The sequence below is a fragment of the Pipistrellus hanaki genome (assembly GCF_964339955.1).
Source record: "Pipistrellus hanaki genome assembly, chromosome: 3".
NCBI classification, from domain to species: domain Eukaryota; kingdom Metazoa; phylum Chordata; class Mammalia; order Chiroptera; family Vespertilionidae; genus Pipistrellus; species Pipistrellus hanaki.
Genome location: NC_140505.1, coordinates 95,861,433 through 95,889,406, shown reverse-complemented (window position 1 = coordinate 95,889,406; position 27,974 = coordinate 95,861,433). Strand labels below are relative to the sequence as shown.

Here is a 27,974-nt window from a genome sequence, read left to right as displayed (position 1 = left end):
AATGAGAAGGAAATCAGGGGATCTTGCCTGTGTGCACATCACCAGCAGGGTTGCCTGTGCCTGAGGCCTCCATGCTCCCCCATTGCTCCCCTCATCCTGGTCACCCCAATGGGAGTCTTGGAATCCCTGATGACTCAAACAGAAAATGCACCTCTCAGCTTCAAACGTTCCAGGGGCAGGTCCTCCAGTTGAACTGTGATCCTCCCTCAAGCCCTCTCCTTCCACAAGTGTTACTCACCTCTAACATGGACACCCGCAGCACCTCCCTTAGGCACAGCTATCTTAGCTCTCTCCCACTGTGTCAATGGCACATAGTTGGCATTGAGTAAATTTGTTATTTCATGAAGATACCATTTCTAGACTTCTCTGCCCAGCCATCCTAGTCATCAGTGTCTGAAGATGTTTGGCCCACGGAGGACTCATGTACCCTCTTTACCCGTCCAGGGCCATCCACTCTCTTTGGGCCTCAGTGACCTGGTCTCCTCGATGGAGAATGTTCTTTAATCCTGTCACGCCCTCCCTGGGCCCAACACTGGCCCAGCGGCATCATCCACTTCACTCCTGCAACAGCCTCAGCTGCGCCTAACCCACTCTACCCCTCCCCTTCCTGCTGCTCCTGCCCACTTGCCTAGACAGTCCCAACATCTTACCTGGAAACCTCTCAACCTGACTGATGCATTTAGTCATTAACAGTGAGGACTAGTCCACAGAACCAGTCACTTGAAGGACCTATGCAAGCACAGGGGTCAGAGGAGCCCTGGCCAGGCCCCGGGACGCCTAAGGCACTGCAGCCTTGCTGCTGCCAGGGGCAAACAGTAAAAGAAACGGAGGAGAAACGATACACATTTCAAGTTCAGGACTCAGAAACTTTTTAAAAAATACATTTTATTGATTTTCCACAGAGAGGAAGAGAGAGGGATGGAGAGTCAGAAACATCGATGAGAGAGAATCATCCATCAGCTGCCTCCTGCACACCCCCTACTGGGGTTGTGCCCACAACCAAGGTACATGCCCTTGCCCGGAATCGAACCGGGACCCTTCAGTCCGCAGGCTGACGCTCTATCCACTGAGCCAAACCGGTTTCGGTGAGGATTCAGAAGCTTTTAAGCACCCATCAGTTTTCCCATTTATTTCAGGCTCCCATTGGTCAGCACTTTGGGGGTCTTCCCGCACTGGCACATGATAGGTCTGCAAATGGGGGTGTTCCTTGAGTGGCTGGAGAAGTCGTAGCTCTGATTCTGAGATTTTAGGGTCCCCAGCACTCAGCTCCAGAAGAAAGGAAAATATTCATAAGACAATCACACAAGTTTTAAGTGGGCCGACTAATGGAAATGAGAATGTGGAGTATGGCAATCCTGTGAGAAAGAGGGATAATCCCACCCTCTGAAAAGAGAAACTAAGGAGGAGTCCTAGGCCCCGTTCATGGCTTCCTTGCTTTGGGGAGGAGGAGGTGGGGAGTAGAGGAGCCTGGGGTTCCTCTTGTTGCCCCAGGGAGTACCAGACCCGCTGCAGGGCGGCAGCAGGCTGTATGCAGGTGTTTGACATCTGGCCCGTGGCATCTGACTTGAAAGTAGGAAGGCCTGGATCAGGATGAAGATGACAAAGTTTAAACCTTCCTGCACTTTTCAAATGTCCCAGCCTGGCCAGGCCTGCCATTCCCTGATGCCACTTCAGCATCTTCACAGAGGAGGGCACGTGGACCCTGACAGATGGACACAGGGCTCACGTGTGGCCTTCTGACAGGGTTCTCAACGCTGCCTTTGCTCGTGGCTGTTTCAGCGGCCAGGTGACCAGTGTCTGCATGGTCTCGTGTCCAGGTCAACCAGCCCCATGCAGAGTGGCCTGACCTGGGGACCTGTGTGGGCAGAGCCAGGAGGGATGGAGGAGACAGTTCTGCTCAAGGGTAGCCCCTTAGAGTTGGAGTTGGGCCTGGCGCAGGGGGGTGTCTGATCACACTCCCTGGTGTGTGGGTCACCTGTTGGTGCATGTGCACAGTGTAGAGGTTATTTTTCTAAGGGCACTAGTTAAGAGCCTGATTTAAGTCTTTGGGATCTGTAGATCCGAGGCTCACGTGGACACTACCTGGGATCAAGCGTGCGGCTAACCTCCTGCTTCGTGTGAGCGGTGACCTCGGCGCTTCCTATTGGTTCTCCCCTCCTTCCCCCCAGTTTGCACTCTGACCCTATGCACAGTGACTGGAGCTGTTCACGGAACGCAGAGCACTCTGACCCGTTGTGCAAAAGCTGGCAGCGACCTAAAAGGCACTACCTAAGCTGGCACTGATCCCTCCTCTCCCCGCAGGCTGTCCTACGACCCCACCCGCTACCCTCGGCTCCTGCCGGAGGCCTACTGCCTGTGCCGCGGCTGCCTGACAGGGCCGCGCGGGGAGGAGGACCTCAGCCTGCGCAGCGCGCCCGTGCTGCTGCCCACGGTGGTGCTGCGCCGCACGGCGGGCTGCGCGGGCGGCCGCTCCGTCTACGCGGAGGAGTACGTGGCGGTGCCCGTGGGCTGCACCTGCGTCCCCGCGCCCGACCGCGACGCGCCAGCGCCCGAAGCGGACCGCGGCGGGAGAGAGCGGCACCAGGAGCCCGGCCGCGAGGAGTGGGACCGGGGCCTCCGCAGGCCTTTCCGTGCAGGAGCCGGACAGTGACCTGGGCCGGCCTTCCCGGGCCCGCAGGGGACCCTCTCCGCCGGCTTCCTTAGGCGGAGTGGGCGCCCCATGGGCCTGGAAGGAGTTGGCCTCAGCAGGGAGCGGCCGCCCCTGAGGCTGCGGACCCGCCCACCGCTGCCAGGACAAGCAGGCCACACGTAGGTGATAGATGAGTTTCAAACTATCTTTTTATAAGCATATATAGCTACTTATTTTCAATAGGGGCAGAAACTATTTTTATATTAGTTACTTAATATTAAAACTTTTACTTGCATGTGTTATTAACCTTGTTTTCACTTCTGCTAGCTTGTAGCACAGTTGGAATCCTCAGATAAACTATAAGGGGTGCTGTGTCCCGAGTCTCTGCAGCCAGCCTGCCCCCATTGCTGGCACCACCAGACGGGCAGGGTTGAACCCGACATGCCCAACGGGCAGGCCTCAGTCTCCAGGAGCTGCTCCTGGGATAAAAGGGAAGTGTCATCGGCTCAGGCACTCCAGAGCCATCCCAGAAATCCTAAACTTGGGCGTCTTTACTAGCATACCAATGGCTGCAGGCTCACTGAATTAAAATTTCTTTTTTTCACTTTTCAAAGTCAGTGGGCCAATTTGTTGGTGACAGGTGGAACATGACTTCTTTGCCAACTCCCAGGAACCTAACTTGGCTGTTTGAAGGGCCAAGTCACATGTGAGGGGGAAATGAGCTTACAATTTCCAGAAAGCAGTCCTGAGCCTCTTTTTCTATATGTTGCAGTGTGAGCTGAACCCTTACTTCTTTAGCCTGGAAGTCTGTCCCTGAACATAATGATTTGCCAAGAGGTACTTTTTAAATCTTTAGAACGGTTGCTGGTGTAGGTATATTGCTTGTGTGTATTTTTTTCTCATCAGCTCAACTTTGTTTCAGAGGAAACAATATGTTTATTAAAGTCTTTATCTTAATTTTATGGTGGAAGTTTAAGATTATTTGTCTTAAATCAGGTAATCACATACAATCTCTTTGCTCTCCTGTGACGCCCAACCAAGCCAAAAAGTGCCCTTTCTTCATGTGTTTCACTCCCAAGTTTCAGAAGCACAGTTTGGCTGCCTGAGTCACCATCAGTCTTCAATTGATCTGGACACAAGTTCACTAAGAGGGCTTTGTCTGTTGACAGAAATTGTGCATGAAAACACCTTGCTAAACAGAATCGGGATTTTCCAAGCAGCTGTGGATAGTTCATGTAGTTTGTGGTGGTATCTCTAGAGTAGGTGTCGAACTCAATCAGAGAAGGGGCCAAAATCTAAAATCCAGCCTAAATCGCGGGCCGAATGGTTTACTGAACAGTCATAAACTGACAATGTCATAAACTGACAGCGGAGTGCAGTGATGACAGCGCGGTGCGGGCCACATTGCAAGGCCTGGCGGGCTGGATTTGGCCCGCGGGCCTTGTGTTTGACACATGTGCTCTAGAGTATGCTGTCCAGAAACAAGAGCTTCAGAGCAACTTTTGTTGCTAGTTCAGATAACAACAGTCCACTGCCCTGGCAGGCACCTCAGCTGGTTAGAGCAGCAGTTGCCAGCGTGGTGCACAGACCACTGGAGGCCCATGATCCGAACGGTTGGCGACCGCTGGGTCAGAGCATTGTCCGAACGTTAGGAAGAAACTGGCTTTTCATTCTAAGATTATAGAGGCAACTTTTGTGCTTTTTCTCTGAGTGGCACATCCATCCACTTAACTATTTATTGAGCACTTGCTCTAGCACCTAGCAATCTCAAAAAAAAACACAGCCCCAGTGACTCAAGAGTTACACTGAGAATAAGTAGTATCCAGCTCTTATGTGAAGTGTTTATATTAATTCTAAGTGCCTGTTTATGTGTATGTTTGTTTTCAAGTATAAAAGCTAAGTTTAAAATGAAATCTACCCATGCCCTGGCCAGGTAGGTCAGTTGGTTATTAGCACGTCGTCCCAATATACCCAGGTTGTAGGTTCGATCACTAGTCACAGGGCACAGACAGAATCAACCAATGAATGAATGCATAAATGAGTTGGACAACAAATCCATGTTTATCTCTCTTCCTTCCTGCCTCCCAATCTCTCTCTCTCAAAAACCAATAAATAAAAACTGAAAGAAATAAAAACAAAATCTATCCCTAGATAGCAGCAATTAGAGATAATATTTTGAAATTAGAGGGCAGTGATCCATTATGGGGAGATACTGCTTCAATGAGTAGTTTATTGAACAGAATTTTGTTCTCATTAAAATTAAAGTTTTTTATTTTGGAAGGGAAGGGTCTAGTGTGTTTTAACAACACCTAGGGAAATATACTGGCTAGAGAATTATGCCATCAAAGTTCAAGTACATCTTTCCTCCTGATCGTGGTAACATTGTTAACACAGTTGCATCTTGCTGATTTTGGCAAGTACAAAAATTTCGGGCAGCATTGGATTGTAAATTTCATAGCTTCTTCCCCTCCTCTTAAAAAGTGCCACCATGCCTACTTTTCCTTCAAGTAATTCTATTTTGAGGGTTTCATGGCAACTCTCAGAATGGAGGTATCTTACTGGTGATTGAAGATTTTTTCCAACAGACAATATTTCTGTTGTATGTTTGTTTTATAAAAATGGAATCATTTGGTAAGAGCCCTCAAAGGACACTGGCACCTGCCATCTGTTCCACATTCAGAGGCCAAAGACCCAGACTTCTGGTAGGACTGGGTTTCTTTTATTAAGGCAAAAGGGACAAGAGGTCAGTTTTAGTAACTGGTTCATGCTCAGACTGCAGGAAGGAAAGGAACGAGCATGGGATTCTCATCTGAAATGGGGTTTCATTTCACCACACACTTCATCTGCTCTTGCACACAGCTGATAACATGGAAATCTCTGAGTTGCTAGCAGAACTGCAATTATTAACCCTCCCCTTTCTACTCACATCATGGTTGTCCTGGTGTAAATGCAAACTTTTGAATTAGGACGGACTTACAAAGATGTCTTTTAATCATCCTCTGTGATTTTTGCAGTTCTGTGGTAAAAATGTCAGAGATGAGGTCACCTCCTAAGAACCCCCTGCTTACAGACAGACTTGAGAGCATCACCCAGCCTTCCTTGCCATTCAACAGCTGGTGGCCATGAGCACCCTACCTGCCAAACAGAGAGGAACACACCCAGGCCTAAGTCAAGCTTTTCAGGTTGCCAGGATACAGCTACAAGTCACTCTTAAAGTCCAGACACCAACCAGAAACAAATATGGTTTGTTAAAACCAAATCACAAGCCCTGGCCAGGTGTCTCAGTTGGTTAGGGCGTCATCCCTATACACCGAGGTTTATGCCAAGGTTGTGGATTTGATTCCTAGTCAGGGCACATACAAGAAACAACCAACAAACGCATAAATAAATGGAACAACAAATTGATGTTTTGTTTTTTTCTCTCCTTTCCCCTGTCTCTAAAGTCAATTATGAAATACACAAAACTAATCACGAAGAATCCAACGCAAAAAAGACATGTTGGCTACTTATTAAAATGCATTTTTATATGAGTAAAGCTTTGCCTCTTCCCTCCTCTATCCCCATGGAGAAAAAGTTTCCCTCATCTTAAAGGCTAGACTTATAGACCAACTAAAATTGTTACTTCTTATACTGCTACTTGCCCACCATTCCTAAATTATACATTACATTCCTACACATGATTTGTTATAGTATGTTACCTCCTTAGTTAATTTTTAGCAACCTTAAGGAAATGTTAACATAGGGGTTATTTTTTAAAAGAACATTTACTGAATATTTAAAACCTCAGATTAGCCGAAACCGGTTTGGCTCAGTGGATAGAGCGTTGGCCTGCGGACTGAAAGGTCCCAGGTTCAATTCCGGTCAAGGGCATGTACTTTGGTTGTGGGCACATCCTCAGTGGGAGTGTGCAAGAGGCAGCTGATCGATGATTCTCTCTCATCGATGTTTCTAACTCTCTATCCCTCTCTCCTCCTCTCTGTAAATAAATCAATAAAATATATTTAAAAAATAAATAAATAAAATCTCAGATTAATGATTAAAAAAACATTACAATGATAAAAATATGTGTCTCAAAAATACTGAGTGATCTTTTCTTAATTATTATTTTTCAATCCTTACCCGAGGACATTTTTTTTTATTGTTTTTAGAGAGTGGAAGGGAGGGGGGGGAACCAAAGAAAAACATTGAACCTGCAACCCAGGTACGCATCCTGGACAGGAAACCAAACCCAAGACCACGGCTGACGCTCTAACCACTGAACAAAGCCAGCAAGGACAATACTGAGTGATCTTTTAAGTCAATTTCAAATTATCCAAAAGTGTGATGGCCGAGTGCACAGCTTTACAACCCACTAAGAAAATAAAAAGGGGAATGTCACAGGGTCCTGTCCTGTATTATATATACTCTGTCTACATTTACATATCATGATCTAGTTGAGAGTCATAATTCACGTAACAGCGAAACTCATTTGCCAAGGTCCGGGTGTGCTTTGGAATAAATCTGCACATCTTCACTCCAAGAAGTTTTGCTGCCTCTTCCTCCATGACAGCACCTGAAGAGAACAGACTAGATGAGCCAGAAGACAAATACAACCATGCACCTGGGCCCTGGCACAACGTGACCATACCACTCAGCAAATGAGGGTGGAGGTCAGTTCTTCATATTCCTCTTTACTTTTCCAACATTTTTTAAATTTATTTAACTTTCTTCCTTTTCTTTCTCATTTAATAAGTAATTTTCCTGTCTCTGCAAAGCTAAGACACTTCAAGTGTCTTAGAAATAGATTATAAACTACTAAGTAATATAAAAAAAGCAAAAATAAGTATTAAAAACTGGTGGTGGTATAATATGGAAACCCGCACATGAAACCTATCTGTTCATGTTAACCAATGTCACCACAACAAATTTAATAAGTAAATAAATAAAAAACACTGGTGTTGCCCTGGCTGAGTGGCTCAGTTGATTGGAACATTGTCCCGTACACCAAAAGACTGCAGATTAGATTCCTGGTCAAGGAACATACCTAGGTTGTGAATTTAATCCTTAGGTGCATATGGGGGGCAGCCAATCAATGTTTCTCATATTGATGTTTCTCTCTCCCTCTCTCTCTTTCCCTTCTTCTCCTCCTCCCTTCCGCCTTCCCTCTCTCTAAAATCAATAAAAACATATCCTTGGATGAGGATTTTAAAAAATACCAATTAAATAAAATATTGTAATGCCTTTAAAAAAGAGAAAAAATCAAGTATTTTCCACTTTAATCAAGAATCCCCTTTTCAGAACCCTTTTGCCCTGCTGGTGCAGCCACTGTGGAAAACAGTATGGTGTTTCCTCAAAAAATTAAAAATGGAATTGCCATTTGACCCAGTAATACCACTTCTAGGTATATATCCCAAGAAAACAGAAACACAAAGCACCCCTATGTTCATATCAGCACAATTTACAATAGCTAAGATCTGGAAACAGTATAAATGCCCATCAGCAGATGAGTGGATTAGAAAACTGTGGGACATCTACACAGTGGAATACTATGCTGCAGTAAAAAATGATTTTTTTTTTTTTTTCCATTTGCAACAGCATGGATGGAATTGGAGAGCATTATGCCAAGTGAAATAAGCCAGTCAGTGAAAGATACATTCCACATGATCTCACTCATTTGTGGGATATAAAGAACATTATAAACTATTGAACAAAAATAGATACAGAGGCAAAGAAGCATCAGACTGTCAAACTACAGTGGGAAGGTAGGGGAGGGTTGGGAGGAGGTAAGAGATAACCGAAGTCCTTGTATGCATGCACATAAGCATAACCAATGGAGGCAAGACTGGGGGGTGGGGGTGAGGGGCATGTGCCAGGGGGCAAGGGAGGTCAATGGGGGAAAATGGAGACATGTACTACTATTTATAATACTTTAAATGATATATTTCTTAAAAAGCATCCCCTTTTTAATAATATCTAATCTTGTAAATTCATAGGGATATATTCACACCAACCTTTGGATGACCAAACTGTTTCTCCCTCAGCCCCCCATCTTCACCCCACTGCCTGTCTTGCACTGCCCACTGATGTGGATATCACCCCAGATGCTGCCAAGCACCTGTCCCTTGATGCCTATGGTAGCAAGTGCTGTGCAGATAGGAACCAGGACTCATCCTGAGTTCTCCCCTTTCTCACTTCCCACATGCAGAGCACAGCACATTTTTTCAATTTCCTCTCCAACCTCATCCAGAGCTACATCCACTCACCCCCATAAATCTTTTTGGTATAAAGTTAAAGTGAACTTTTCCAGGCAAACTGGATCTTGTTGCTTTGGGGGTGGACACTGTAAAAGAAAATGCCAACTCTGACTAGCACTGTCTGGGGCCCTCTCATTGGACTCCCCTTGAGGCCACTGCTGCAATGTTGCTCAGCCCAGAGAACTTGTGGATCTGGAGTACAGCCCCCTGACTCTGCCAGCGTGTCTTTCTCTGATTTTTTTCATATACTTATCAAAATTAGGAATTCATTCTTCTGTTGTATTACATTTTTTAATCTGTCCCCTAAAACCAAATGTATGCTACATGAGGTCAGACAATCTGCGTGTCAGCTGGCACAAAGGGCTAGTCACAGCTATCCTAATGTATAAAACCCGGGGCCATCACAGCCTAAAGGACTGGATGACTGAGCAGGCGGCTGCCAGCAGGAGGGAGCCCCCGCCTGGACACAGCAGCAGCGAGAGGGAGCTAGAGGGTCATGTTATTTGCATAAAGCCCTCTGAAAGCTGTGTAAGAGTGGTGACTCCATTGATTCAACAGATAATGCTGAAAAGGAAAAATTTCCCATTGAATTTCTTAAGAGTATTACTCCTTTAGGAATGCCATGTCATAAAAGTGAAAGTGTGTGCAATCATCATGCTACTGAGAAATCTTAGTAGTAAATGGGGTCTTTGTAATGATACTAGATTTATTATCAAAAGATTGCGACCTAACATAATCGAAGCTGAAGTATTAACAGGATCTGCAGGAGAGGTGGTTCTGATTCCAAGAAGTGATTTGTCCCCCTCTGACACTGGCCTCCCATTTAAATTAATTCGAAGACAGTTTCCCATGATGCCAGCATTTGCAATGACTATTAATAAGTCACAAGGACAAACTTTAGACAGGGTAGAAATATTCCTACCTGAACCCATTTTCACACATGGTCAGTTATATGTTACTTTCTCTTGAGTTCAAAGAGCATGTGATGTCAAAGTTATAAATACTTCATCATAAGGGAAATTAGTCAAGCATTCCAAAAGTGTTTTCACTTAATGTGGTATACAGGGAGATATTAGAATAAGTTTAATCTACTTATCAGTCATTGTATCAGCGTTATTTTTACATCATGTATTTGTTGTTTTTACAATATATCATGTCTTTGCTGTTGTTATATCGTGTGATTATTAATAAATTTATATAGTATTTTCATATACATTTTACTAATTTTCTTTCATCTTTGACACTTCTATTATAGAGAATGGGCAAATAGCAATATTAAAATGTTTCCTCTAATTAATTCCCACTAGTGAATTAATAAGTAAATACTAGTTGTGTGAACAAGAGTTGTGCTTTTGACTAAGTCTGCAACTTGACAACCAGAAGAACAGCTCCACTGCTCAGCCCAGGGAGATCCGGGCAGAAGCATGGGCACAGGTCGGGCACAGGAGCTGGGACTGTACTCGGGGCTTGGACACCAGGCTGCCCAGACCAGAGAGGTAGTTATAGTTTTAGTTCTGTGTCAGATTTCAGTACATCCATCTTAAGAAAACAGTGTATCTCAATCTCCCCAGAAAGAACACTGTTCTGCTATAACAAACCTGATCCAATGCCTAACTTGTAACCTCAGGCAATGCACGTTAACTCCACAGATTCGACATCAAGTGCAGAGGCTGTGTTAACTACTGATGCTAACCATGATGAATACGCTCACCACATGTGACCCCACCCAGTGTGTGTCAGGCGCTCAGTCCTCACAACACTGGAAGTCAGGCAGCATGACCAACCCATATTTACAGTGAGGAAACGGGGCCATAGAGAGCACAATAAGTGGTAGATTTAGGATCTGAGATCTAAGATCTTTCAACTCTTGACACCTGAGGCTTGAATAGCCACCATTATCAACCTTTATGAGATGGCAGCCCCGCACCTACCTGTGCACAGCAGAATCTTGCCCTGAGTCAGGTACTTGATGGTTTCTGACGTTTTCCTGAGACATTCCTCAGAAAGATAGGGAGGATCCGCTATGACAATGTCAAAACTATGATGGGCAATATTTACAGGGAAGTCCAATGGATTATTGTAATCATAGAAGATAAACTCCTCTCCATAAATGGAAAATCTTCTGTCATACTCAAAGAGGTGTACAGCCAAGTCTTCTCTGTGCAGCTCTCTCAGTTTCAGGTAAACACTAGGGGTGCTCACACAGGCTACCCTGGAAAACAGAGTGAATATGTGCACAGAGCTCTGGCAGACAGCTTCTAACATTAGCCAACTGCTAAACACCAGGGTTCCATGCACAGACCTTCCTAAAGGAAATAACACTGCAACTAACATGACAGCAGTAAATTGTGAGAGAAAACAAAATGCCTCACTTTCAAGGAATCTGGTATTTAAAAATCTGAAACTCGTACAAAACTGATACATGTGTTCTTTATAATAAAAAATGTAAAACATTAGGAACATATAAAGACAAAATTAGGTATCCCGAAGTCTAAATTTACCTATTATTTCATGTTCCTTTAACATTTATGTCAAATACTGTTAATCTCAAACTAAATATTTTGAAGTTACTTTGTAATGTTCATAATCTTGAGAAAAAAACCCCCAAATAACTGCTTTAGTAACTCCAGTTTTCTAAAAAGATACATTAAAATGAGTCTCAGTGCAGAAAAGCTACTTTAAATTTCTGCAGCATATATATATATATATATATATATATATATATATATATATATATATATATATATAATTTTTTTTAATTGATTTTAGAGAGGAAGGGAGAGGGAGATAGAAATACCAATGATGAGAACCATTGATAGGCTGCCTCCTGCACGCCCCCTACTGGGGATCGAGCCTGCAACCCAGGCATGTGCCCTTGACTGAAATCAAACCCAGGACTATTCAGTCTGCAGGCTGATGCTCTATCATCTACTGAGCTAAACCAGCTAGGGCTCTGCTGCTTTTTTGTATAAGGAAATTATTATTAGCAGCCTACAGTTTTTGAACAGGTAAGCACTATTCAAACAGTTAACTCTTTTTGTTAATCTTCACTCAGGGATATTTTTTCATTGATGTTTAGAGAGAGTGGAAAGGGAAGGAATGAAGAGAAGATGAGAGGGGGGGGGGGAGGGAGGGAAGGAGGGAGGGAGGAGGATGGAGGGAGAGAGAGAGAAGAGAGAGACATTGACTGGTTGCTTCTCTGCAACTGAGGATTGAACTTACTACCCAGGTATGTGCCCTTGACCAGGAATCGAATCTGAGACTCTTTGGTGCATAGGTTGACACTCTTAACTACTGAGCACACTGGCCAGGGCCCAATAGTTAACTTAAAACTAACTGTGAAAGAAGCTAGAAATAAATACTGAACTATTGAGTTGATTGTGGTCCATCTGTTATAATGGAATATTATGTAATATCACACCCCAAGACACTCCAGGAACACAATGGGCAAAAAGACATTTGCATGAGTGAGAAAATATGCTCAGAGGCACAAGAACCAGAGACCATGGCTGCCCCACAAGAGAACTGGGGGCCTGGAGATAAGGAGGCTGACATTTTCTCAATCCCCTTTATAACTTTTAGGTATTTACCATGCATATATATTATCATTCAAAACAGTACTTTTGAATATTAAACTCAGTCTTAAACCTGTGAGATTCATTTCTGTACACGTGCACATTAGGCATCCAAGCTAGCTAAATAGGCTGCTTGGCCCAAATACACTTGAAGTATGTAACAGCCTGATGATGGCATATATGCGTCTGTGGAAAATGCGCATGTCTCAGTCTGGGTGTCAGGGCAATCAGAGCCTCAGCCCAGTTTGGGGGGAAGGAGGGAAAGTGAAGTTATAGAGCCAGTATGTCTTCACTGTGCTGGGATAACAAGCAGCATTCAGATGCACAATGAACTATCACCCAAGAAAGAGGGTGAAATAAAGGTAGTTTCAGACCAACTAAATCTGAGCTTGTTGCCGGCAGAATTTCTCTAAAATATTCTGAAGGATGTACACAGGCAGTAGAAAAGTGTCTCAGATGCAAGAAGGAGGGAGTAGAGTGTGGTGAACCCAGGGGGTCAATGGGGTTTGTCATGGAGTGGTGGGGTCCTAGGGCAAATCACTCCTGAGTTCCTTTGTGCAATTGGCTGAATCTCTTGAGCCTCAGCTCTGTCTTTAGAATAGAGAATATAACAGTAACTGCCTCACAGGGGTATTAGAACTAAACAAGGTGACCATCATAAACTGCTGACACAGAGAACAGGACAGGCAGCAATTATTGCCCTAGCTGGTTTGGCTCAGTGGATTAAAGGGCTCCAGGTTCAATTCCAGTCAAGGGCACATGTCTGGGTTGCGGGCTTGATCCCCAATTGGGAGGGGTGAAGGGGAGGGGTGTATAGGAGGCAGCAGATCAATGATTCTCTCTCATCATTGGTGTTCTATCTCCCTTTCTCTCTGAAATCAATAAAAATTTATTTTAAAAGAAAAGATTATGACACAGCTCCTGAAGATGCCTATCAGAAAAAAATTAAAAGTTGCAACCCAAACCCTCATATTAATGGAAAAAAGAAAAAAATGTATGAAAAAGTGTAATTGAGAAAAACCTAATAAAAAAACTACATATAATTTAGAAAGAAAACAGAAAAAAAAAAAGAAACTTGGGACTTCTAGTTAAAGATGGTGGATGGGAACGTAGATTTGCACCCTCATGAAGTCCACTCACTACACCACAAGTAAGATTCTATTTTTTTGTTAAAGCCAAGAAGAGAAAGAGAATGTAAGAAGAGACAAGAAACACACATAAAAAGCTGGGAAACGATGGAGAGTGGTATCTGACTTGACAGGCCCAAACACCAGATCCTGAACTGGCAGCCAGGAAAGCTGGGGAGCAGCCTAATCTCCATCACCACACCCCAAGGCTCAGGGTCTGCAGGTCCGTAACTCAGGACGCGGCTGAAGGTCCATGTAGGCAGACAGTAATTCCCGAGACTCTCCTCCTCCCAGGAGACAGAAACCTGGAAGGAAGGTCTCTGGATTGGGGGAGAAAAATGGAGTGCCAGCACATCTAGAAATGTGGTGCTGTGTGGAATGACAAGGATTAAGTTAAACCCACTGGATGCTAGGACCTTCAGTCTTCTCGGTAATGTGGTCCTCCAGACGATGTCACAACACACATAACTTCCAGGGAAGAATTAGAAGACTCTTCCTAGAGCTCTGACCAGCTCCAGAGGAAAAGACTCAGACAAAACAACACTGGGGTTTCCAAGGAATAGCTCACCCACGTCTCCAAGCAAATAAGTTTTGCCATGTGCCACAGCTTTCTGACATAATCTAAGTGGACAGAGAAGGTCAATGGACATTCAAGGAAAACATTTAATATTAGAGACCAAAATAAATGAACAGAAAAGGCACGATGTAATAAGCAGATTAAATGGGGAGAAAACTTTTTTAAAAATCCTGTAATTAGAGAGAAACAAAGATGGCGGCATAGGGTAGACACCCGAATGCAGCCTACCACAACAAATTTGAATTTAGAACTGGAAAACAGGGGAGGCATTGCCCTGAAGCGCTGGATGGCCAGCTGAGAGGAGGCTCTGCCATCTGGGAAGGAGAGAGAAGGCACGCTGAACCTCAGGAACTGTAAAGGTACTGAGAACTGTGTGCGCGAAAAAGCGCTGGCTTACCCCCCCCCCCACCCCCCACCCCCCCACTCCCCCCCTACCCCCCCCACCCCCCCCCCATCCCCCCCACCCCCCCTACTTACCCCCTACCCCCCCCGCCCCCCCCCCCCCCCCCCCCCGTGCGCGAAGAGGAAGGGCCGGACCGAGATTGCTGCTGGCTTACTCCCGGCACAGAGAGGGCGGGCTGAGTTCGCTACTGGCTTACTCCAGGCGCGCGGAGAGGGCGGACAGCTAACGCAAGACTGGCTTTCTTGTTTGAGAAGAAAACAGAATCAGCCTATTGCTCTGATAGACAGCCCCAGACAGGGAGAGGCCAGACTGTCAGGCAGTGGGCAGAGATCTCTCGGAGGTGTGTGAAGCCAGAGGCCATTACTGCGGGGCTTGGGAAGGAGCCAAAGGGAAAACAAAGTTTGTCTGCACCAACCCGAGACTCCGCCCCATCTGTGGCTGAGCACAGTAGCTCTCCCAGAGGCTGGCTTTCTCTAAGGAGGGACTGGCCGGAATCCAAAGCTTGTCTGCGCCTTTACTAAAGAGGTGACCACGCCTGCAACCAATCTTCCAAAACTCTCTGCGAATAGGACTTTTCTAAGGCGAGACTGTCAGGGAACCAAAGATTGTCTGTGCCACCCCGAGACCCCGCCCTATCCAAGCAGAGTACAGAAGCCCTCCTAGCTGAGACACTGCTGATTCTCACAGCCAATTGGCTTGCAGATCAACGCATCCCAGTGATACCAACAGTAAGCAAGGCTTAACAACAAGACTGCACACACAGCCCACAGGGCTACACCAAGACTGTCCACCGCAGGTAACTGGGAAGGCTGTGCTACTGGGCTCTACCAGAACACCTAGCACACAAAGCTATTCCATCAAATCAGGGAAAAACAACTAAAATGCAGACAAGAGGAAGGACACAAAGGAAGGAGATGGAGGAAAAGAAAAGATTGGACATTGAGTTCAAAACTACAGTTATAAGGTTATTCAACAATATCCTAAAAAAGGCCGATAAAATAAACGAGACCTATGAGGATATGAAAAGGGATCAACTAGAAATAAAGAATACATTGTCTGAAATAAAAAATATTACACAGAGTCCTAAAAACAGAATGGAAGATCGCAAGAATCAAGACAAAGATTTAGAACACAAAGAGCCAGAGGACACTCCTCTGCAGAAGCGAGAAGATAAGAGAATCCAGAAAGTTGAAGATAGTGTAAGAAACCTCTGGGACAATTTCAAGCGAACCAACATCAGAATTATGGGGATTCCAGAAGAAGAGAGAGAGCAAGATACCGAAAAAATACTGGAAGAAATAGTGACAGAAAACTTCCCCCACCTGGGGAAAGAAATAGACTTACAAGTCCAGGAAGCCCGCAGAACCCCAAACAAAAGGAATCCAAGGAGGACCACACCAAGACACATCATAATTAAAATTCCAAGGGCAAAAGACAAAGAGAGAATATTAAAAGCAGCAAGAGCAAAGCAGGTAGTTACCTATAAAGGAGCACCCATACAATTGTCAGCTGACTTCTCAACAGAAACCATGCAGGCCAGACAGGAATGGCAAGAAATATTCAAGGTGCTGAATAGCAAGAACCTACAGCCAAAAATACTCTACCCAGCAAAGCTAACACTCAGAATTGAAGACCAGATAAAGAGCTTCACAAGTGAAAAAAAGCTAAAAGAGTTCATCACCGCCAAACCAGAATTATATGAATTGCTGAAGGGGGTTATTTAGGAAGAGGAAGAAGATAAAGAGAAAAATTATGAACAACAAATACGTAACTATCAACAAGTGAATCTAAAAACCAAGGGAATTAAAAAAAAAACTGATGAACAATATTAACTGGTGAATATAATAGAATCAGAGGTATGGAAGGGGAGTGGACTGACGATTCTCAGGGAAAAGGGGAGTGGGGGTGCGGGAAGAGACTGAACAAAAACGGTGCACCTATGGATGAGGACAATGGGGGATGGGGAAAGGACAGAGGGTGGGGTGGGAACCTGGTGGAGGGGAGCAATTGAGGGGGGGAAGAGGATCACATTTGTAATAATCTGAACAATAAAGATTTATAAAAAAAAAAAAAATCCTGTAATTAATGTCCTCAGAAGGATAAACAAGATACAATAATAAATATTCAGCACAATTAATTAATGCAATAGTAAGTGGAACAGTAAATTGATGTTTCCCTTTTTCCCCCTTCCCCTCTTTCTAAAAATCAATAAAAAAATAAATAAATGTATATTCAGAGATCCCAAAAGAGAGCTGTAAATGAATATGTACACTAAGTGGCCAGATTATTTTGATCTCTGAACACATAATAATCTGGCCACTCAGTGTGTGTGTGTGTGTGTGTGTGTGTGTGTGTGTGTGTGTATATTAGAGACCTGGTGCATGAATTCATGCATGGGTGGGGTCTGGCTAGCCTGGCTAGGGGAAGGGGACAGGGGTGGTTGGCCGGCCTTCCTGCTGATTGAACTCTTAGTTGAGTGGACAGTTTGCATATTAGCCTTTTATTATATAGGATATGCACTGAGTGGCCAGTATTATGTGTTTAGAGGTCATAATAATCTGGCCACTCAGTGTATATGACAACAGAAAAGGTAAACTCAGCAGAATGTTTAGAAAATAAAGTTGAGGAATATTCCCAGAAAGTAAGGTAAGGTCCAACATTCAAATAACAGGAGTTCCAGAAAGAGGAACAGAAAAAACAGTGGGAGAGGAAATGGGCTTAAGACAGTTTTCCCAAACTGAAGGAAATGAGACTGAAAGAGCTCCCATCCAGCACAAGAGGGGAACACTCTATGCCAGGACACATCACATATTAGGAATTGAAAAAAGAACCCAAGTTTGCACTGAGCAAGGAAAAAACAGGTTTCCTCAAGAACTTAAACAGCATGGGATTTCTCAACAACACCTGTGGATACTTGGAGGCCATGAAGCAATGTCCTCAAAACCTGGAATTATATACCCAGCAAATCTATTACAATTGAGAGTAAGAATGGAATAAAGGCATTTTCAGAAATGAAAGGTTTTTAAAATTCCCTTCCCACATATCTTTTCTGTGGAAGCTATTGAAGGATGGACACAACCCAGATTGAGGCTGCAAAATGAGAACTGGGATACAGGAAACTGGAAATCCAAAATAAAAGAAAGGAAAAGGGACTATGAGCATGATGGTGAAGAAAGAAACCAAGAAAAGAGCTGCAGCAAAGCTAGAAATCAGCCAGTCAGCTTGGTAAAGACCTGAGGTAATTTTTTTCAAGGAGTTGAAATAATTTTGCATTTATAGATAGGAGATATGGGGAAGAATTTGATGGTTAGCAGTGACATGGACATAGAAACACATAAAAAATAGGAAACATAATTTTACAATAAGAAAAAAGTAAAAGGTTCAGCTGAAAGAACATTATGTTTCATAACAATATTAACCATATTATAGCCCAAATCTGGAAATAAATAAAAAATACAGTCCAAATATTGGGAGCATGGACAGAAAGCATGCACATCTGTGGAAGTGATAAAGTCTGAACCAGCTTTTTCGGACAAATTGATGATAAATTACATGCATGTAAAGTTTTGTGGATTTTTATCCTCACCTGAGTATGTTTAATGATTTAGAGAGAGGGCAGGGAGAGTGCAGGAGAGAAAGAAAATCAATGTGAGAGAGAAACATCAATTTGTTGGCTCCTGTATGTGCCCTGACCAGGAATGGAACCCACAACCTTTAGGTATATGGGACAATGCTCTAATCAAATGACCCACTGGGTCAAGGCTATGCATGTAAAGTCTTGATAAAAATAAAAACCAAGTTAAAGAAAAAGAAAACCTACATTCTTAAAATTTTTAAAAGTCAAGTATTAAGATTTTTTTTTCTCTTAAAGCAAACTGTAAGGGTATAAAATTAAGGAGCAGGTTAGCAAATACTAAAAGGACAGAGATAAGAAATCCTACAATGAATACATTTCTGGGTGCCCCTAAACTTATTATAGCAGTTCTTATTCCTCATATTCTACATATGATGAACTACAAATTTTGAAATTATGAATCAGATTTCTTACAAATCATCTCATTGAGGAAGGACATTGAAAATATCAATTTAGATTAAAACAAAAGAGAAACAAAATTTGAAGCTCACCTTCCACCTTCCCCAGCAGCTGCAGTCACTTCCTTAGCAAGCCGCAAAGCAGTTTCCTGACTGTACCAAAACTGGCTCAATTGCTGTAGCAGAGGGACGAGTTCAGATAATTTTAGAATTAGCATAATTTGGTTCCAAAATTTAAACCTGTGCATATACTTAATATTTTCATTTTTCATCTTAAAACCATTTTTTTTGGTAAATTATTATTTTTGTAAATTTTATTTTATTGTTTAAAGTATTACAAATGGTAGTACATATGACTCCCTTTTTTCCCCATTGACCTGCCCCTGGCTTCCCCTACCTCCTATCCCCAGAGTATTGCGTCCATTGGTTATGCTAACATGCATGCATACAAGTCCTTTGGTTGATTTTAAATTAATAGACAAATAGGGATCCAAGATGGCAGGGAGTAGGTAGAAGCTATACTCAAATCCTCCTAGGACCACACTGGAATTACAATTAAATTATAAAATAACCAACCTGAATAACAAACTGAAGACTAGCTGAAGAGAAGTCCTATAACCAAAGATTATAGAATAGTCAGATCAACGGAGCGGCCGGGCTCAGAGCGGCCCAGCCCAGAGCAGCCAGGTTGGGTGTGGCCAGGCCCGGAGCAGCAACAGCCAAGCCCAGAGCAACCAGGTCGGGAGCGGCAGTAGCCAGACCTGGAGCAGCTGGTTGTGGAACGGACCAGAGCAACATAGGCCAGGCCCGGAATAGCTCGCTCCTTGCCTGCCCCCACCCCAAGGCTGCCTCTCAGACATGGCTGGAAACTTTTGCGGGAACTTGAGGGTCTGCTGAATCAGGTGATGAAGGCTTAGATCTGGATATGTTGAGTTAGTATAGCGCTGGGGTGTTGATCTGTGAGTGCCTTGTGTGGGGCCTGGATGAGGTTGGTTGACCTATCTGGAAATGCCTTTTGTGTGAAGTGTATCTTTGGGCATGTGGAGGTATTATTGATATGAGAAAATGCTAAGTAACAGATTTACTATCTGAAAAGGGATTTACTATTGGGGAAAGGGAGGGAGGAAGAGACTGAACATAAACTGTGCACCTATGGATGAGGACAATGGGGATGGTGAGGGGGCGGAGGGTGGGGTGGGAACCTGGTGGAGGGGAGAAGAAATGAGGAACCTTTGTAATAATATGAACAATAAAGATTGATTTAAAAAAATAAAATAAAATAAAATAAAAATAAAAAAGAATAGTCGGATCAAGACTGGTAAGAAGGGCAGAGACACAAAAAGGGCTGGCCCCTACCACATGCATCCAGTCCCAGACAGAGGCAGCCATCACCTGTGGATTGCTTTGTAGCTCCTAACAGGCACCTCAGGTCACAGGCAGCATCTGACATTGACCTGCACATGAGTTTCTCCCAAAAGGCCCCAGAACCAACATACCCTGGAAGCTGGCTTCAAACCATCAAAGAGTACCACCTGATTAGTTCCACAAAAGGCACATCCAAAGGAAGATCTTGGCAACTACCATACCCTACTGGGACAAATTCTGCTCATATACTGTGGTTAGGGTCAATCCTCACAGTCAGACAGCCTGAGGGTCAACCCCACCCACAGATGGGCCAACAGTAATCAAGGCTCACTACAAGACTCGCTTACATAACCCAGGCAAAGGACACCTGTGGAGTACCCAGCTCAGGTGATCAGGGAGACTGCACCACTGGGCCCTACAGGATACCTAATATATAAGGCTATTTTACCAAGTCTGGCAGAAAAAACAGATCTACCTAATACACAAGCCCCACTCCACCACACATTGGCAGCTAAAATGGGGAAGCAAAGAAGCAGGCCCCAAATAAAAGAACAGGAGAAATCTCCAGAAGAAGAACTAAATGAAATAGAGACAAGCGACACAGAGCTCAAGACAATGGTTATAAGGATGCTCAAGAACTAAATGAAATAGAGACAAGAGACACAGAGCTCAAGACAATGGTTATAAGGATGCTCAAGGAACTTAGAGGAAGAATGGATGAACTCGGTAGTGAGAACTTCAACAAAGAGATAATAAGCATAAAAAGTGACATAGAAACCACAAAAAAGAACCAGTCAGAAATGAAGACTACAATATCTAAAATTAAAACTATAATAGTATCAACAAAACAATAAGAAATCACACTGTATTGGAGAACATATTTGCAAATGTTATCTCTGATAAAGGTTTAATCTCCAACATCTACAGGCAGCTTATACAACTTAAAAGGAAGATAAATGATCCAATAAAGAAATGGGCAACAGACATAAATAGAATCTTTTCAAAAGATGACAGAAGGAAGACCAAGAGAAATATGAAAACATGCTCAATGTCACTAATTATCTGAGAGATGAAAATCAAAATGACAGTGCGTTATTATCTCACATCTGTCAGAATGGCTATCATCAACAAATCAACAAACAAGTGTTGGCAAGGATGTGGAGAAAAAGGAACCCTCGTGCACTGCTGGTGGGAATGCAGACTGCTACAGCCACTGTGGAGAACAGTGTGGAGTTTCCTCAAAAAACTGAAAATGGAACTCCCATTTGACCCAGTAATCCCACTCCTAGGAATATATCCTAAGAAATTGGAAACACCAATCAGAAAGGATATATGCACCCCTAGGTTCATAGCAGCACAATTTACAATAGCTAAGATTTGGAAACAACCGAGGTGCCAGTCAGCAGATGACTGGATCAGAAAACTATGGTACATCTACATTATGGAATACTATGCTGCCATAAAAAAGAAGGGATTCTTACCATTTGCAGCAACCTGAATGGAAGTGGAGAATATTATGCTAAGTGAAATAAGCCAGTCAATGAAAGAAAAATACCACATGATCTCACTCATTTATGGATAATAAAGAAAATTATAGCCAAGACCGGTTTGGCTCAGTGGATAGAGCGTCGGCCTGCGGACTGAAGGGTCCTGGGTTTGATTCCAGTCAAGGGCATGTACAGTGGGGGATGTGCAAGAGGCAGCTGGTCGATGTTTCTCTCTCATCGATGTTTCTAGCTCTCTATCCTTCTCCCTTCCTCTCTGTAAAAAATCAATAAAATATATTTTTTTAAAAAGAAAGTTAACAAGAAAATTATAAATTGTTGAACAAAAAGATAGATACAGAGACAGTAAAGCATCAAACAGAATGCCAAATTATAGCGGGAAGGTTAGAGAGGGTTGGGGGAGATAAGAGATCAACCGAAGGACTTGTATGCATGCATATAAGCATAACCAATGGATGCAAAACTCTGGGGGGTGAGAGCATGTATGGAAGTGGGGTGGGGGAGGGAATGGTAAGATATGTACATATATAATACCTTAATAAAAAAAATGAAGAAAAAAAAACTACACTAGAAGGAATCAAGAAGGAATAAACAGTAGATTGATGAAGCAGATCGAATCAACAATTCGCAAGGCAAGGCAGCATAAAATACCCAATCGAAGCAGCAAAAATAAAAACAATTTTTTTAGTGATTGGGCAGCTTCCTCATCCTGAACATGCCATGGTTTTCTCCTTTCCTACACCCCATCCTAAAAGACCTAAGTGAAAGGTTTCCTGCTCTGGAAGGACCCCCTTAACCTTGCGATCATTTTGTTCTTATTCTTTTCCTTTTCTGTAGCATTGTATTCTATTTTAAGAACCTGCATTATGTTATGTTGCATAACAGTTTCCTTTTCCCACCAGATGGTAAATGCCTGTAGTCAGGGATCATTCTATGCATATTGACAACCCCAGATCCCAGTAGAGTACCTAATGTATAATAATAATAAACATTTGTGGAGTAAAATTTTTAAAAATGAGGACAGTTTAATGGACTTCTGGGACAACATCAAGTATAACATCATCCGCATTATAGAGACAGGCACCAGAAGGAGAAGAGAGAGAACAAGGGATTGAGAATCCATTTGAAGAAATAATGACTGAAAACTTCCCTAACCTGGTGAAGGAAAAAGACAGAAGTCCAGGAAGTGCAGAGTGTCCCAAACAAGATAAACCTGAAGAGGCCCAAGACGCATCATAATTAAAATGCCAAAAGTTAAAGACAGGAGAGGGCAATAAGAGAGAAGCAAAGGGAGCTCCCAGAAAACTGTCAGCTGATGTCTCATCAGAACGCTGCAAGCCAGAACGAGTTGGTAAGAAATACAAAGTGATGGAAAGCAAAGATCTATAAACAAGACTATTCTACTCATCATGGTTGTCATTTAACATTGAAGGAAAATAGCCCTGGCTGATTTTCCTCAGTGGTTAGAGTGTCGATCCATGAACTGAAGGGTCATAGGTTCGATTCCCAGTCAAGAGCATGTACCTGAGTTACAGGTTTGATCCCACCCAATTAGGATGTGTGTGGGAGGCAACCAATCGAAGAGTCTTTCTCACATCAATGTCTGTCTCTCCTTCCTTCCCTTCCTCTTCCCTCCCTCCTTTTTAATCTAAAAAAAATATCCTAGGGTAAGAATTCACAACAACAAAAAGAAATTTTTTTTTTAAGTAATAAAATAAAATTGAAAGATAATAAAGAGCCTTCCAGACCCCCCAAAACAAACAAACAAACAAACAAACAAACAAAAACTAAAGGAATTTATTACTTCCAAACCAATATTATAAGAAATGTTAAAGTGACTGCTTTAAGAAGAAAAAAGAGGAACATAAATATGTATAAAAAATGGCAATAAATACATCTTTAGATGTATTTATCTAAAGATGTATTTATTGATTTAAAGAATCACTTAAAATGTAAATGGCTTAAATGTTCCTATCACAAGACATAGGGTATCTCACTGGATATGAAAACAAGACTCATTTATGTACTATCTATGAGAGATCCACTTCAGATCAAAAGACACACACAGACTGAAAGTAAAGGGATGAAAAAGATATTTCATGAAAATAGGAACAAACAAAAAGGATAGCAATACTTATATCAGACAAAACAGACTTTAAAACAAAGGCCAAAATAAGAAATAAATGCACCCAATGAAGAAGCATCTAAATTCATATATCAGCCGAAACCGGTTTGGCTCAGTGGTAGAGCGTTGGTCTGCGGACTGAAAGGTCCCAGGTTCGATTCCGGTCAGGGGCATGTACGTTGGTTGCGGGCACATCCCCGGTAGGGGGTGTGCGGGAGGCAGCTGGTTGATGTTTCTTTCTCATCGACGTTTCTAGCGCTCGCGCTCTCTCGCTCGCTCTCTCTCTCTCTCTCTCTCTCTCTCTCTCTCTCTCTCCCTCCCTCCCTCCCTCCCTCCCTCCCTCCCTCCCTTCCTCTCTGTAAAAAATCAATAAAAATATTAACATAAATAAATAAATAAAATAAAAATAAATTCATATATCAAATCTTGGCAGACATAAAGGGAAAGATCAACAGTAATAGTCAAAGTAGGGGATTTTAACACCCCAGTGATATAAATGGATAGATCTTTTAGACAGAAAATCAATAAGGAAACAGCTGTATTAAAAACACAGGTCAGATTAATTTAATTGATATATGTAGAGAATTTCACCCCAAATTAACAAAATATACATTATTTTAAAGTGCACATGGAGCCTGACTGCAGTGGCTCAGTGGCTGAGCATCAATCCATAAATCAAGACGTTACTTATTGGTCAGGGCACGTGGGTTTCGGGCTCCATCCCCAGTAGGTGGCATGTAGGAAGCAGCCAATCAATGTTTCTCTTTATGCCTCTCCCGGCCCCTATCTTTAAAATCAATAAAAACATATTTTTTAAATAAATAAAGTGCAGAAGGAACCAAGATGGCGGCATAAGGTAAACACCTAAATGTAGCCTACCACAACAAATTTAAAATTACAACTGGAAAACAGAGCAAAGATCGTCCAGAATCACAAGAAAGCTGGCTGAGTGGAACCTCTACCAACTAGAAAAAAAGAGAAAGGATGCTGAGCCTCAGGAACTGTGGAGGTACAAAGATCCGTGAGTGCGGACAGAGCGGGTGGCTAAATACGCTGCTGGCTTACTCACGGTGCGCACGGAGGGGGCGGGCAGCTAACACGTGGCTAGCTTGCTCAGGAGGAAAACAAAACCTCCCTATTACACTGAAATCCAGCTCTGGTCAGGGAGAAATTGGACGGTCGGGCAGCGGGCAAAACTCTCTCAGAGGTGCGCACGGCCAGCAGCCATTGCTGCGGGACTCTGCTAACAGGACCTCTTAGGGAGGAGCTGACAGGAAACCAAAGCTTGTCTGCACCATCCTGAGACTCCGCCCCATCCAAGCTGAGCACAGAAGCCCTCCAAGTTGCTATTTTTCTCATTCAGGAGAAAAACAAAACTCCCAAACTGCACTGATATCCAGCTCCAGTCAGGGAGAAACTGACTGTCAGGCAGTGGGCAAAACTCAAGAGCAGCTTCTCTCAAGAGGTGCACACGGCCAGCAGCTATTGCCCCAGGACTCGGAGAACAGGGCCCTCATAGGTGGGGCTGACGGGAAACCAAAGCTTGGCCTGCGCCACCCTGAGAGTCCGCCCCATCCAAGCTGAGCACAGAAGCCCTCCTAGCTGAGACATTGCTGATCCTCACAGCCAGTTGGCTTGGAGGTCAACTTTCCCCAGTGATAACAACAAGCAAGTCTTAACAACAAGACTGCACACACAGCCCACAAAGGGCTGCACCACGACTGTCCACCTCAGGTAACTGGGGAGGCTGAGCTACTGGGCCCTGCTAGGACACCTAGCACTCAAAGCCACTCCATCAACTCTGGGAAGCAGCTAAAATGCAGAGACAAAGAGGCAGGCCACAAATGAAGGAAATGGAGGAAAGCAAAAGAATGGATATAGAGTTCAAAACCACAGTTATAAGCTTTTTCAAGAATTTTCTAGAAAAGGCCGATAAATTAAACGAGATCTTTGAGGATATGAAAAGGGATCAACTTGAAATTAAACATACACTGACTGAAATAAAAAATATTTTACAGAGACCTAAAAACAGACTAAAGGATCCCAAGAATCAAGTCAAAGGTTTGGAATACCGAGAAGCAAAAAACACTCTTCCGGAAAAGCAAAAAGCAAATAGAATACAAAAAGTTGAAGATAGTGTAAGAAGCCTCTGGGACAACTTCAAGTGAACCAACATCAGAATTATGGGGGTCCCAGAAGAAGAGAGAGACTGCAAGATACTATTAAAACCTATTTGAAGAAATAGTGACAGAAAACTTCCCCAACCTGGTGAAAGAAATAGATTTACAAGTCCAGGAAGCGCACAGAACCCCAAACAAGAAGAATCCAAAGAGGACCACACCAAGACAAATCATAATTAAAATTCCAAGAGCAAAAAACAAAGAGAGAATATTAAAAGCAGCAAGAAAAAAAGCAGTTATTTACCTATAAGGTAGCACCCATACAACTGTCAGCTGATTTCTCAACAGAAACTATGCAGGACAGATGGGAATGGCAAGAAATATTCAAAGTGATGAATAACAAAAACCTACAATCAAGATTACTCTACCCAGCAAAGCTATCATTCAGAATTGAAGGTCAGATAAAGAGCTCCACAAATAAAAATAAAAAAGCTAAAGGAGTTCATCACCGCCAAACCAGAATTATATGAAATGCTAAAAAGTATTCTTTAAGAAGAGGAAGAAGAAGATAAAGATAAAAATTATGAACAACAAATATGTAACTATCAACAAGTGAATCTAAAAACCAAGGGAATTAAAAAATCTGATGAACAGTATTAACTGGTGAATATAATAGGATCAGAGGTATAGAAAGGGAGTGGACTGACGATTCTTGGGGAAAAGGAGTGTGGGGGGTACAGGAAGAGACTGAACAAAAATCATACACCTATGGATGAGGACAGTGGGGGTGGGGGGGTGGGGAAAGGGCAGAGGGTAGGGTAGGAACCTGATGGAGGGGAGCTATAAAGGGAAAAAGAGGAACTACTGTAATAATCTGAACAATAAAGATTTACTAAATAAATAAATTAAAAATAAATAAAGTGTACATGGAACATTTCCCTAAATAGACTATATGTTAGGTAACAGAACAAGTCTCAATAAACTTAAGAGACAGAAATTATATCAAACATCTCCAAACACAATGGTATGAAACTAGAAATGAATTACATAAAAAACACACAAACAGAGGGAGGCTATACAATGTAATTAAACAATGACTGGGTTAACGATGAGATTAAGAAATCAAAAGATAAATTGAGATAAATGAAAATGAAAACAGTGCATTCTCCAAAAAATTCAAGAGGAAGGAAGGTTCCCAAGCTCGTTTTATGAGGTTAGCATTATCCTAATTCCAAAACCATATTAAGACACTACAAAGAAAGAAAATTATAGGCTAATAACTCTGATGAACATAGATGCAAAAATCCTCAACAAAATATTAGGCAGCCAAATTCAGCAATATATTAAAAACATTAACTGGCCAGTCTTACTCAGTAGCTGATTGCTGATTTATGAACCAGGAGAACACAGTCGATTTTTTATCAGGGCACATACGTGGGTTGTGGGTTTGATCCCACTAAGGGGCATGCAGGAAGCAACCAATCAATGATCCTCTCTCATCACTGATGTTTCCATCTCTTTCTCCCTAAAAATCAATAAAAATACATATTTTAAAAAAATCTTACATCATGATCAAGTGAGATTTATTCCTGGGTTCAATATCATAAATCACTGTGATACACTACATAAACAAAAATAAAGAATAAAACTCATATGATTATATTAATAGATGCAGAAAAAGCATTTGACAAAAATCTAGCACCCATTTATGATAAAAATCCTCAACAAAGCAGAAATAGAAGGAACATAACTCAACATAATAAAGGCCATATATGACAAACCCACAGATAATGTCATACTCAATGGGGGAAAAAGTAAAAGCATTTTCCTTAAGATAAGAAGCAAGACAGAAATGTCCTCTTTTAACACTTTTTTTTTATTGTTTAAAGTATTATGTAGTCTACTTTTCTCCCATTGACCCCCCCAGCCTCTCCCACCCCATTTTACCACTCTTAATTCAACACAGTAATAAAGTCCTACCCACAGCAATCAGACAAGATGACGACAAAAAGACATCCTAATTGGAAAGCAGGAAGTAAAACTCTCATTTCCAGATGGCATATTATTCTTTTATTAGATAAGACTAGAGGCCCAGTGCATGAAATTTGTGCACTGGGGAGGGTGTCCCTCAACCCTGCCTGCACCCTCTCCAATATGAGACCCCTTGGGGAACGTCCAACTGCAGGTCCCCTGTGGATGAGGCCTAAACCTGCAGTTGGACATCCCTCTCACAATATGGGACCACTGGTTCCTAACTGCTTACCTGCCTGCCTGATTGCTCCT

General features: G+C 42.8%; 2 protein-coding genes across 4 annotated transcripts in view; one reads left to right on the top strand and one right to left on the bottom strand.

The window, feature by feature from the left end:
- The window catches only part of IL17D (interleukin 17D), a 39,091-nt gene extending 34,366 nt beyond the window's left edge, over positions 1–4,725 (top strand). Inside the window, exon 3 of the mRNA XM_084878647.1 lies at positions 2,302–4,725. Coding sequence (XP_084734773.1) covers positions 2,302–2,650 — 349 coding nt within the window. The 3' untranslated portion in view covers positions 2,651–4,725. The remainder of the gene's footprint in view (positions 1–2,301) is intronic.
- Positions 4,726–5,931: 1,206 nt separating this feature from the next.
- Positions 5,932–27,974, bottom strand: part of EEF1AKMT1 (EEF1A lysine methyltransferase 1) — a 30,905-nt gene continuing 8,862 nt past the window's right edge. For all 3 annotated transcript variants that reach the window (XM_084878650.1, XM_084878648.1, XM_084878649.1), the window contains exons 3-5: positions 18,670–18,752; positions 10,794–11,074; positions 5,932–7,181 (exon numbers count right to left, since the gene is read on the bottom strand). In XM_084878650.1, the coding sequence (XP_084734776.1) occupies positions 7,045–7,181; positions 10,794–11,074; positions 18,670–18,752 (501 nt within the window). In that variant the 3' untranslated portion in view covers positions 5,932–7,044. The remainder of the gene's footprint in view (positions 7,182–10,793; positions 11,075–18,669; positions 18,753–27,974) is intronic.